This window comes from Anthonomus grandis, chromosome 10 (assembly GCF_022605725.1).
Source record: "Anthonomus grandis grandis chromosome 10, icAntGran1.3, whole genome shotgun sequence".
NCBI classification, from domain to species: Eukaryota; Metazoa; Arthropoda; class Insecta; order Coleoptera; family Curculionidae; genus Anthonomus; species Anthonomus grandis.
This window is the reverse complement of record NC_065555.1, coordinates 11,083,623-11,097,548: the sequence shown is the minus strand read 5'-3', so window position 1 is coordinate 11,097,548 and position 13,926 is coordinate 11,083,623. Positions and strand designations below refer to the sequence as shown.

Below are 13,926 nucleotides of genomic sequence, written 5' to 3'. Positions count from 1 at the left end.
TAAAACTGTCTCATGATTTGAGTGTCACACTAACGGTCCAACCATAGGACTATTATTTGGTGGTGGCAAAACAATTGACATGCAGACCGTCATTATACTTTTTTGCAATTTTTTTTGTTTCTGGTTAAATATACTTGCACGATTTCTCTTCTAAAATTAAGTGCTGATATCTTTTTATTCTTGTATCTAAGGTACCATGGGCATTATGCAGTGCTGCGTCAAGTAAAAATTGTCCAATTCAATTTTTTGCCACGAAGTCCAACTCGGTACGACCCAATTCCCTGATTCATAAGATCGGTCCCACCCGTATTATTGTTGTAGACACAGTACTACGACAAATCCTGATTTTTGGCAATATTTTTTTTAGTGCTCCTTCTGGGTGAACTCCAGCACTCGTAATGCCTTAGCACCGTAATTTCTTTCAATAATCTGCTCATAAAAAGCTTCTTTTTTGGTCAACGGACAAGATTTTGGAATTCGAGTTTCCGGAATTTTTCTAACTGCGCCAAATCCAAAATTTCGTATAAAGGCTAATAAATCTTCACCGGTGAACAAATTATCAATGTGAGTTATATATGGCAAGTTTGGCTGTGGTAATTATTTCAACATTAAAATCATGGGTGCTGCACATTTTTGTACTAATTTGCTGAGTCCATTTGTTCTTAAGGTGCTCTTTAGTATTTAGAGCTTATACTTTGTAACCAAATTGGATAGGTTTGCCACAGATAAATTGCCTACATCCGAGGCGCTCACACTATTTGATAATAAGATAAATTTTGAGTCTTGTCTGATTGATTTATTTCAGTGTTGTCGGGCATGTGGACATACCTTTGAATTTTCCAATATCTATCTCTGCTTATCGAGTCTGCTACCAGTTTGCACAACCATGTCTGCCGTCTTTCATCACCCAGTGAAACCGGTTCGAAGGGAATTTTGTATTCAGTGAGAATTAAAATTCCAATAAAATAGCGAATTTCTTCTGAAGTTATTATTCGATCAGGTTCACTACTGAAATGTGCATACAGTTAGGTTTGTTTATCAAGGTATTGATAATTGATCATCGCAAACTAACTTAAAGAAATCAACAAGTGACATGTCTTTGTATCTAGAATAGTCCGGTTCTGAAAATTGGCTGGGCATTCGTTAAATATCACCATTTTGGAGGTTCTTTAATGCAAAGTCGATTTGCAATCCACTTAGATTAAGGATTTGATTTGATTATTTCTGAAGGTATTGACTTTCCTACTTGCCGAGCGTACTAGAAAAATACCGAATATTATCAAAAAAATTATAAAATTTGAAAAATTGGTTAGGTTTTTAGATTCATTATAGCTACTTGATTCTTCAACTCTGTCATTGTTAACTAATTTTATTTCAGCTCGACTGACGGCTTAGAAAATCCTCATCTGAGTCGGTAAGGTCAGGAAGTTCTAGAAATACTTCATCTACATGTTGACTACAACATCTTGGTCGATCGGGAAAGCCAAAACCTGTTCTAAAACATTAAAAAAAAATTAAAATAAAAAGCCTAAAGCACGTCACCAGCAGGTTCACAAAGGCCTACGGATACCATATGGTATCAGTGACTTTTAACCTATATAGTGACTTCATATGCGTTAAGAAGGATTTTTTTTACATGTAAGCGTATTTAGTCACTCAATCACTATATTTCAATAAATAATAACTCTAAATTCATTGAAAATTACACTATAAAATAAGAGGATAGACTTTAAAAAGGTACTAAAAATAAAAAGGTACTTACGCTCATCGAGGTTTCATGGTTTACGTAGAGCACCAACACGCGTGACTTTGTCTACCGCCAAAAAAAATTCATCACCAATCCGGAGGTGAGCGATGTTCTAACACGGGCTGGGATGTTTTGTGATATAAACAAAGTTAAAAAATGTGTTTGTAAAAGTATATAGGCACTAAATTTTTGAACACGAGATATAAGTTACTTACTTTTCTAAAATAACGCAAATCAAAAATTCTCAGTACAACCCACGCACAGCTTGCGTTCACATTTCCACTTAAGTTTTCGGATGTGGATAACTGCATCTGTGACACCGGTTCTTCCTCGTAAATCTTTATTACTTATATGATTCTGTAATATGAGACCCCGAGTATGGACCCTTTCATTTTGCTCTGTGTTACTACATGTTTCTAAGCACTTGCCTCGATTAAGGTTAATGTGTCAGCTCCAAAGGTCATGACGAGCAATACGCATTGTACAAACCTTCCTCTTCAAACATTGTAGCACGTCGGTTTTTAGGACTTTTGAAAAAATGGTTAGGTTTTTAGATTCATTATAGCTGCTCGATTCTTCAACTCCGTCATTGATAACTAATTTTATTTCGGCTCGACTGACGACTTAGAAAATTGAAATAATGAAAAACATAAAATTGAAGTGATAACTTAAACTTAAGTTTTTCATTGAGGTTGTATGTCAATCCTTCTTCCTCCTTATTCGCGGCACCCTCATCTGAGTCGTTAAGGTTCTAGAAATATTTCATCTACCTGTTGTTAGAAGGTCGTCATCGACTTCAAGCATATTCAATGATTGGGAAACCCAAAACCTCTTCTAAAACATTAAACAAAACATAAAAAACAAAAAAAAAAAGCCTAAAGCACGTCACCAGCAGGTTCACAAACGCCTACGGATACCATATGGTATCAGTGACTTTTAACCTATATAGTGACCTAGTGACTTCATATGCGTTAAGAAGGCTTTTTTTCATGTAAGGGTATTTAGTCACCTATATTTTATTAATAAATAATAACTCTAAATTTATTGAAAATTACACAGGATTAACTAAAAAGATACTTACGCTCATCGATGTTTCATGGTTTACTTAGAGCACCAACACGGGTGACTTTAAACTTGTCTACCTCAAAAAAAACTTCACGATACAAATAGCCTCCCATGATAATAAAAATTCAACTGTCAAGTCATCACTAATCCGGAGGTGCGTGATCTTCTAACACGGGCTGGGATGTTTTGTGATGTAAAAAAAGTAAAAAAGTTTGTTATTAAAAATATATAACCACTAAATTCTTGAACACGAGATATAAGTTACTTACTTTTCTAAAATAATGCAAATCAAAAATTCTCAGTACAACCCACTTGAGTTTGCATTCACATTTCCACTAGAGTTTGCGAATGTATATGCGATAACTGCATCTGTGACACCGGTTCTTCCTCGTAAATATTTATTACTCATATGATTCCGCAATATGAGACGCCGAGCATGGACCCTTTCATCTTGCTCTGTCACCACATGTTTCTAAGCCTCGGTTAGGATTAAGGTTTCAGCCCCAAAGATCATGACGAGCAATACGCATTGTACAAACCTTCCTCTTTCAACATTGTAGCACGTCGGTTTTTAAGACTTCTCAAACATTGCATGGACTACTCAAGATAGTGTAACTCTTCTTTTCATTTCGCACCTTTCAGTGTCTCTTGAGATTTGGATTTTATGACCAATATAGGTATACTTGTTTACCAGAGATACTTTTTCATCACAAATGAAAATTTGCATATTAGGAATTAAATTTGTCATATATTTTGTTTTTGAGATATAAATTTTTAGACTTACGTCAGATAACATGTCTTTTGTAGTTCTTGTAGCATATCTTTGATGTTTTTAAGATTATCTATCTGATAGCAAAACTATATCATTTGCAAATCGTTGATTTGTTCGACCATCCACATTTAGGCCCTTGGTTTCCCAACTGAGTTTTCTGAAAGCATGCTCCAACATTATTATAAAGAGTTTGCACGACATCGCGTCTCCCTGTCTGACACCTTTGCCGATTTAAATAGTTAGTATTTTCATGACGTTTTACTATTATTTTTGCGTTTTTGTAGTTATTGTATATTAATTTCGAGTAATTGTCATCAACCCGACAAGACAATATAAGTTACTTTTTTGGTTGGGTATTACGTCCCTATTGTAGTAAATATCAATTTAGGAAATACTATCTTGTACGCCTAATGATTAAAAAGAAGAAGAGAATAGACTTTATTCACGTCTTTGGAAGAAATATGAATTTAAATATTTAACGATACCTAATTCGTTATGTTTAATTTAATATAAGTGTAATAAATCCTAAATACAATAGTTTACTATACAAGTTTTTATATACATAGACATAGGATCTGAGGTTTTATCTATTATATGTATTTTAACGACATGCATGTAATACACTGAGACTCTTGTATTCGATGCTTTTTTCAATTACCGTTTTTATGCTTTGCAGATGGTCATTTCTTCTAAATTTAACATAGAAGCCCGCTTTCTCTAAAGGTTAATAGAAATCCAGTCTTTTCAAGTCTCGTTGTTATTTTTGTGAGCAGTTTATAGTGGTAGTTCAGAAGGTCGTTTGATTTTGCGTCGCAGCTTGCCAATTTATCATCTATGCCGCTGGAGTACCTACTAGTCTTGTCCAAGGTTTATTTGTGGCATTTTGTAGTGTTTGTGATCAATATCTATATGCACTTTAGCTTGTATCAGTCTTTGATCCCTTCACCGTAGAGAACTTGCAATACCATCACGTATTTGGTGTCCGTCATAATATGATCTAGTTAATTTCTTGTGTATCCATTTGTGCATTTCCAGATCCATCTTCTATTTCAATTTTTCTTGTAAAAGCAATTCATCTGAAATAAATCATTCTGCAATAGATCATCCAGCATTCTACTTCACGTCGCTCGTTTCTGCCTGTGGTTCCGAAGTTGCCCAAAGGGGTTTCAGCAGTGTCCTGCTTTATTCCCATTTTAGCATTGAAATCTCCCCATAGAATCGTATACTATGCTTGTTTGTCTGTGAACGCCCTATATCATCATAGAAACTACTCACGGTCATCATGGCTAGTCGTCTGAGTGCGTATTTCTATAAAATCTTGATGTTGCATCTGGGTATAATAGAATCCAAATAATATCACAGTACCATTTTTACTCGCTACAGTCATATCAAATTTAAGAATGTTAAGGAAAAAAATTGTAAGGAGAATATTTTATTAATAGGTTTTTTAAATTAATATGTGTCTATACATTGTTAACCTAGAGTTAATGAAAAAAAAATAGAAAGTCTAATTAAAGGTGCAATCGATATTATCCTTAAGCTCAACTAATATATTTTCTCTTTGATTAACCTACTCTTCTATTCAAACTTCCTTGCATCTATGTTCTGCTAATTTCTAAAATATTTCAGTTGAAGATCAGCAACTTGTCTTATATTAATATTAGCATTGTATTTCTTCCATAAACCTTCCAGTAAGGCGAGCAAAATGCTAATTATGACTCCAAATGCCATAACTAGAAATAAAATTATATGAAAAGTTTGCTAGAAAAAATCTTAGATTTGTGAAATTCAAAAAGACTCAATATAGAGCGTGGTTTAAATCCAATTCTTACGTTAGTATCTAGAAAACTTATTGAACTTTGTTTTCAAGATCCCAATGATGAAACACGAAATTAATCCAACCTTATATGACTGAGAACCAATACACTATTTTGACAATATTTTTTAAGAGAAAAACCTTCATAAAATACTTTTTTATTAATATTATTTACCCAAAAACGCTCCATAACTATCTCTTAAGCCAACACTTTCAAAATTTCCTTCTACATTATCACATCTGGGCTTTGCAGTAAATAATCTCTTAAATTCTCTGTTACGAATTCCTGTTTCCTGAATTTTGTGCATCCTAAAAATATTAATATTGATTTTAATGAAATGTAATTGTATGAAGTATCTTAAAAGTCGACGTCCAAATAAAAATAATAGATGGAAACAAATACATATATGTAATAGAAGTATTTGTACTATAACCACTTAGAGGACTCGTATAAAATATATTTAAATTTATAATTACCCCGTACGCACTAAATCTCTGTAATCAGAATTTTTCTTCATAAACAGCCAATAATCAAGGTAAGTGTTTTTGAATGTGATTTCCCTCAAACTACATTTTTCAGTCTCTGAAAACCAATCTTTTATATACTTATACGTTTCAGCAGTATCAGCATAAAAAGCAAAAAATTCCTTTTGCACTATCTGTATTCCTTGCTCGACCGATAAAAAAACTGGCTTTTTCAGCTTACTAATAAAGTCACTGGATTTGTTTTCATATTTCAATTTCTAAAACAAAAATTTAATTATTGATTCCAATAAGCTTTTTAATACTAACCTCAAAATATTCCATGGATATATTATCCTTAAATCCTATAGGCATTCTAGATTCAAATAAGGTATCGAGACTATTTAGGCTTTCTGTAGTAGATTGCAACAGGGCCACAATGCTTGCTGAAAATGACGTATACAAAAACATAAGTGAAATTAAGGTAAATATGAATGCCACCCTTCCCGAATTGCTTCTTGGTTCGGTCTCAAAACCTTGCTGAGCTGCAGATCCCACTGTCATTAAGAATATATCCACTGGATGAGGCCTATAGTAATCATGTATAAAGTTCAAAGGTTTAAAAAAATTGTTTTTACATACCTTAAACATAATCTTGGAGTAATATATTTTTTGAAAACCGGATCCTTCCATTCCCAATAAACTACGATATAAGTGACACAAAAGATGATAGCAATCAGTCCGAAGCAGCAGTACCATACGTAACTGTCAAAAGGCAGTGTAAATACATTGCTTATATAAGAGTGAGGTGTGGTTCTAAATATGAATTTTCTTTCGACCACAGCGGTTTTAGCTAGTACGCTAAATTCGTCTATATTTTTTGAATACAGCTCTATTGGTGTACCTAAAAATTAAATTATTTTTAGTAAAAAATACTCTTTTTTTTATAGTGAAGAAATAGTCCATACTTGCAGTGGAGTCGTAGGTAAATTTTATTATTAAATTAAGTTTAATTTTATTTTTAAATTAACTAAATGTTTAATAAATAAGTGAAGGGAGACTGAAGAATTTTCATTTTACCCTAACTCTTTTTTATGCTTTTTAAAATGTAGTATTTTAGTTTATAATAAATAAGTATTTACTTAAAAATGGTAAGTCAATCAGTTTTTTCATGTGCTGTCAATCCTAATATGGAAATACCATTTTAATTAATAATTTAAGCCACTTATTTCTGAAATATCTGAAAAATATAATACAATCGGATATTATTTTCTATACGGGGTGTTTGCAAAGTTGAGTTATTTATTTTAACTACTTGTAGGGCTCGACAAAAGTAGTTGATATTCCATAAATCACCTATATAAAAGTCGCCTAATAAAGGAGATAGTAAAACATTAAAAAATTGAAGAAATAGGAATAATAATTAACAAATTTTTTGGTACTCTCGACAAATGCGGTGTAAGTTCTTACCGTTTTTTGTTTACTTCTCTTACCGTTTATCAAAAAGTCTTTGGTTCAATCGATTGTATTAGTCTTTTAATAGTGCATATTTCATTTGTCGTATTATTTTGTGCGGAAAAAATGGCCCATGTTTACAAAAACAATAAAGTAGTGGAAATAATACTTACCTAACAATGATACCAGAGCCATAGCAGCTTAAAAAGTTTTTCATAGTAAAGTGTGAAAGACAATACTTTACGGGTACAATCGTTACAACCTGAAGATCATCCTAGAAGAGTTGTTTTTTGCCAGTGGTTTTAGAACAGTTCGGCAAAAATCTTTACTAGAATATTTTACGAAATAAATTTTGTGTACACACAAGGCCACATTTATAATGAGACGGAGTGCAAAATTTCTGCAAAAATCATGTTTGGCCAGTAGAAAAGTCGCATGCTGTAAAAAGGTTTAATTTTTAACATAGATTTCCTCTAAATGTATGACAGAAGAAATGCTTCTTACATGATGGGGTTCCATCAAACTTTAGACGAGAAGTTCTTGAACATCTGAATAATGAGTTTCCGAATAGATTAATGGGGCGTAATTGACCCATTTCTTGGCCTCCTCGCTCTCCAAACTTAACGCCTTGCGATTTTTTTTTCTGTGTTGTTGTATTATAATGAAGCAGTAAATATTCCGGAAGAACTTCAAGAGCGCATTAAAAATTATTGTGATTTAATTCGTGGACACGGCGATCTTATTTTCAAAGCGTGTTAATCAAACAAATCGGGATAATTTTAAACATTCTTTGTAAAAATGGTAACCATTTTACTTAATAAAGATTAAAATTTTTTTTTCGATAATGTGAAGTAGCTTTCTTATTATCCAACTTTTATATAGGTGATTTTTGGTATAATAACTTCTTTTCACGAGTCTTATAAGGTGCTAAAATAAATTACTTCATTTTGAAAACACGCTGTATCACCTCCTTTAGTTTGGACTTAAGATTAAAAAAATCCTAATCTTTGATTTTTATTGACATCATTCAATGACACGTAAATTTCTTTAAATAATAGAAGCAAATTAATTTTATACGACTTAAAATTGAGAATAAGAAACATTTGCGCAGTTTACAACTATTTCACTGCATGATCAAAAAAATTTCTAAGGTACTATCAGAATCTACTGGAAATTGTTTTTTCCTAACTTAGTTTATTAAATTACATAAAAGAAAGATCCTTTTATTATCATGCTTTATACAATCTTAACTAAAGGTAGATATATAATAAGGGTAATTCAACTTTTTTCTATATTCACCACTTTATTTTTCTAACGTTAACCAAAATACATAGGAAAACTATAATTATATTGTCATTCTTTATGACACCTCTGACTGGGATGCAGTGGGAGCTCATGGGTTTTTTAATAGAAAGGCTACTTTTCATGTTTTTAAATAATTGTTTTTTGAAATATTTTTTCATGTTTTTTACATTTTTGTAGTGTTTTGCTTTTTCCAGACATTCAATATAATTTTTTATTCCAAATATCTTTCAAGCGATTTGATATACTTTTAAAAAATATTTTTCAGGCATCTGGAATTATTTTGTTACAAAATATTTATGACTAAATAACATTCATTCAATACTAGTGTATCTCATGTTCTAAAAACATTACGTTTTTTTTGAAAAGCCACTAAAAACATGAACATTTTGATTTTACCGATCAATTTTATAAACAAAATTCTCAAGAAAAGAAGTGTCATTGTACTGGTTTATCTAAAAAATTGAAAAATGTACTTTATATTGAAGAACTGTTAAAAATATTCAGATTAATTTACCAAATAATTTTTGAGGCAAAACGTTTCAGAACAGACGATGGATATAATAAAGCTATAAATTAAAAAAAAAACATTAAAAAAAACCCAACATCTAACATAACTCTTATTCTCAATATTACAAAAAAACTAAGTAAATATTAGTATATAGAATAAAGGAATTAAATATGTAATTAAAATTTTTGACGCAGCTTAGCCTCCTTTGCCTACAACGATGAGCCGCCATTGCTGAGATGCTGATACAAAAATAAAAATTCTCTTTCTTTTATATCATGGCTTAATTCTGAACTACATAGAAAAAACATAATTTTATTAACATTCTGTATGGCAACCCAGATTGAGATAGCTATGTAAGTATGAAAATTGCACTTTGCCACTTTTTTCTATATTACCGGTTATTAATGAACTACTGTCTGGATCTTCTGGAAACTCTATTTATTATTTTCAGTTTATTATATATTTTGAGTTTACCGAATTACATTTAAAAAACAAACACTATTTTGTTATTTCTTAAATTACCTTATATTAAGAAGAAGAAAATTTAACTTTTTAACCTTTTTTTCTATATCAGCCTTTTATTTAAAAACTACTATCAAGACCTTGTAAAAATTTTATCCTTTTAAACCAAAATTTAGAGAAAAAATATCATTTACTTTTATTCTTTATGATGAAAAAAATTTAATGATAAATAATATTTAAGTTTACAATAAATATTATACCTCCAATGTCAAATTCGCCACTCTTTAGATCATCAATCATCCCTATATTATTTTCTAGTTTCTTAAAATCGCCTCTGAATTCTTCTGATTTGGTAGCATTTATAATATTCATCAGGTGTTGAAATAAGGCATAGTTTAGTTTTGTCATAGTATCAGTAAGAATCTCATATCTGAAATTTAACAAATATGTGAAGTTGGCGACTTTTAATTCTAAAATAATTAGTTGTACTCCTTTTTTTTTATTTTAAGGTTCTTTTATTAGCATTTAGACATTTTGCAATTAAATCCGGTACCAATATTATAAATATTAACAACATTTAATAATGATCCTATTCGAATAAACCCGTAAGAAAACTGTGCTGAATACTATGGCAGAATGGCAAGCCTTATAGCAATTAAGGGTAGAATGCCGGTGGAAAATTTAAATTGAATTAGTTGTAGAATAGAGGTGCTACTCTAAGTGTTTTTTTCTGTGTTAGATTACATTCATTTGTAATACAAGCTTCGGATCTGTATTAATGCATCTCTCGTTCCTCAGGTTTCGTACAGCCTTTGCTCGAAAGAAGTATAGTTCTGCTTAATTTACTTACTGAAAATCATCCAAATGAGCAACAGTATTAATATCTTTAACCACATATGATATTTTAACTTTTTCCCGCATTAAGTTTCTGATGCTCTTTTCTTTTAATATATTATATAACTCCCTGTAGCCTCGAATCTTTGACCATTTTCCGATGGTGGTTTGAATTATTGAAGATTTCTTAGATGGCTGGTAGACGGCCTTAATTTTAAAACTATTAAAATTATCCTCAGCGAAGAATATATTGCTGTTTATAGGAAAATGAAATGCCTCAATTAGAGTATTATTAACGTTTAAAAGCATCCAGTGCTGCGTCGGCGTAAATAGTGTGAAATCTTGACGAATCTGAAAGTTGAAAATTCAGTTTAAATAATTAGTCGTTGGTTTTTTCAATTTTAAGTACTTTGTTCATAATATCATGCGAATTCAGGCAAGATATATCTATGAATATAAAACTATTCCTTAGGTCTAATTTGTTTTGTAATATCAAATCTAATCTGGCATGAAGATACTCTCTTGGTAGCAAGTTCATCTCTTTATCTAAAAAAAGTAAATATAAATTATTCTGATCAAAAAGATAAGTAAAAAAGTGCTGTAAGTCAGGCTCTTGAATAAGTTTCCTATATTTTAAATGCTTCTTTTAATAGGAGCATAATCGACATTACAAGAGTGACGAAATTAATAGCACGCTCATCTAATGATTAATCTAAGCTCAAATATTGAAGAAATTTATAAGGAAAGTGGTCTAGAAGCAACTTCTGGTAAGCTAAGAAGAGCTTAAGAATAGAGAACTTTTAAATTTAGGAGTGTCTTTTACAGAACCAGGTTGATGACAACGGATTGACAAGGACAGATAGTAGCCGTATATTACTTATTCAAGATTATAACCAAGATTGTAAAATCAGGTGTAAACTGAAGACGAAAATATATAATGATATTATTCCCTGATTAAATTACAATTTTAACCAAGTTTTAGGTAAAAAGAAACGACATAAGAGGACTCATTAATGAAAATGAAAATATGTCAAAGAATTTAATAGAATTGAAAATATCTCCAGTAGAAACTTTCGAGAACTACTTATCTTATGGGAAGAAAATAAGTCAAGTGAAAAGAAATATTGAAATTCGTCAACCGTTGTCAACCGCTTGACTGAGGCTGCTGTAGTCATATACCAAGTTTATATGGAAAAATTAATACACTTTAGCGGCTAAACCGGTTTAGAGATAATTAAGTTTGGCTAGTGTTTACATGAGATGATTAATAAAGGGATCCCACCTTAATATTGAACAGCTATTTACTATTGACAACCTAGGAATTTAAAAAAAAATTGGTTGAGCTGACTAGTTAGTTTATTGATTGACTAGTTTATCGGGTTATCTATTATTTTATTTTGAATTTTTTAAAATTTTGTCAACACTATAAAGCACAACCACAATAAAATCAAAGTAAAAAGCTGTCTCAGTTTTCAAATTTTTGTTAGTTGGCAGCACTGAATGTTAATGCGAATTTGGATCTTCTTCTGTATACACGGAACTTTAATGTACATTACAGCGAGATAATCGACATATTTAAAACGTTTTAACATAATTCGAATTAGAAACGCTAAAACGATATACGGGTACTACACATCCATTTTATCTTCTTTAATGGGCATAATGGTTACGTGTAAACATGGTAATAGACAGATTAGCTGGTAAGACTACCTGGGATTTACTGAGTACAGTTCTTCCTCCAACCAAATGCTCATAAGAAAGGGAAAAGAATATGTGGAAGTAAGACATTTTGGCAACAAACTTACAGTTAGAGCAAGCAAGACATACATAGAATAATACCAGATATTCGGTCACTAGTAGTCGGCCACAGCACCACAGACTTACTAGTGATAACGACTAAGTAAAACATTCTCGGATCAGAATGGTGCAAAAGGTTACAACTATCTTAGACTAACTCAACCATTACTCCAGATTATAAGATATCATAAAATCTCTAGAGTTTTAGAGGCACTTTTTAGATGTTTTTCGAAATCCCCAAGTAGGAGTTAAATAAGGATGGAAATAAGGAAGGCCTCATTGAGCTAATGTTTATATATTATATGCTATTTGTAATAAGCAGCCTTTCAATATATAATTCGCAAAAGGAGAAAAATAGTACTTTAACAGTCTTTTACAATAGATCTTAACGCGTCAAACCATACCCACCTAAGTTAGATTTTCTGTTTACATGCAAAACAGCAAATCATCAACTATTAACTATCACTAACATTTAAAACTACAGCAATCTTTAGGTATATCCGGAGTACAGATATCATAAATAAATGTTTCTTAGGACACTGGATAACAACAGATCAAAAAAAATCACCATTCGGGAACCGAATGTGATATATAGCAAATGTAGGTCAGGTCAGGATAGTCTATTTGAACGTAGACGGAATAATGATAATACGATGCTCTGGTACCTAATTGAACTTGGATGCCACCGAGAATTAAAATACATATCGAGTCAACATTTTTGCGCCTTGGTTAGGGTAATTTGTGGTATCTTACAGATTCTTCAATTTCATATTAACAGAACATCAATTACTTAAAAAAATGATGAGATAATTGTACAGTATTTAAGAGAATATGACTGCCATTAATGGTAAATACATTTTATGTATTGTGAATAAAGACATTCAGGTAGGTAGAATCATAGTGAGTGGCTTTGTGGAAGCAACTAGGTCATGAGGAATTATTTTAAGGAACTTATAATCTAGACTTAACTATACTATACTAAGTCTATTTCTAGTATTATACTAAAATTATAGGAAAGAAACTTTTATTTACCTTTTCCCCAACATGTATAAGTAAATATTTTTTGAGAATATTGATAATATTTAATAAAATCTATAAGCATTTTTAAAACATCAGACTCATAACTGCTTTCTGCTCCATATATATTTCCAAAAAATAGACATAAAAGAATCGATTTAAGAAACATCGTGCTTTTCAGCATGTTTCTTAAAAAATCCTTTTGCCTTGGATATATAGCTAACTGCTTATGAAAATAATAAAGTAGAATTCGTAATTATTATGCCGCAACCCACAGCTCTATAATTATATAGTGTTTTGTTGAGAAAGCTACGGTTTTACCATGAATTGATCATAAATTTGTCGATAGATAAGTTTGTTTGCCTTTTCTACTGTATTATTACCCATTTTATTACCCATTCATTCCTTAATGATGCAGTTTTGTCTATGCCAACATAAATTAGGCCCAATAAAAATAGAGTTATATCTGCTAGTAGATTTATAGGAACACAAAATTAAACAAAATAAAAATCAATAAATATATTTATTTTACGACATAAAATATTAATATACACAACTTATACAATACTACAACACAATGGAATAGTTTTTATTTATTAAAATACATTTAAATAGGCGTAGGTACCACATTTACTTAAACTTATCAGCATATTCTATTACGTGAATAAAATTATTTCACAATAATA

At 31.0% G+C, this 13,926-nt stretch overlaps 1 protein-coding gene across 1 annotated transcript; it reads right to left on the bottom strand.

Moving 5' to 3' along the window:
- Positions 1 to 4,464: 4,464 nt before the first annotated feature.
- Positions 4,465 to 13,452, bottom strand: LOC126741392 (ionotropic receptor 93a-like). The gene is made up of 9 exons (XM_050447786.1): positions 13,256 to 13,452; positions 10,836 to 10,972; positions 10,443 to 10,777; positions 9,853 to 10,022; positions 6,505 to 6,766; positions 6,193 to 6,451; positions 5,878 to 6,143; positions 5,576 to 5,709; positions 4,465 to 5,317 (listed from the first exon to the last, which is right to left on the bottom strand). The coding sequence occupies exons 1-9, from the start codon at positions 13,422 to 13,424 to the stop codon at positions 5,193 to 5,195; spliced, it is 1,857 nt and encodes a 618-aa protein (XP_050303743.1). The 5' UTR covers positions 13,425 to 13,452; the 3' UTR covers positions 4,465 to 5,192.
- Between the last annotated feature and the right edge of the window lie 474 nt (positions 13,453 to 13,926).

Excerpts from the sequence above, each read along its gene's own strand:
- LOC126741392 (XM_050447786.1), bottom strand. The coding sequence starts at position 13,424 with ATGCTGAAAAGCACGATGTTTCTTAAATCGATTCTTTTATGTCTATTT. Across the intron at positions 10,973-13,255 it reads TTATACATGTTGGGGAAAAG|ATAAAGAGATGAACTTGCTA; the intron begins GTAAATAAAAGT and ends TACTTTTTTTAG. Across the intron at positions 10,778-10,835 it reads CGCATGATATTATGAACAAA|ATTCGTCAAGATTTCACACT; the intron begins GTACTTAAAATT and ends TTCAACTTTCAG.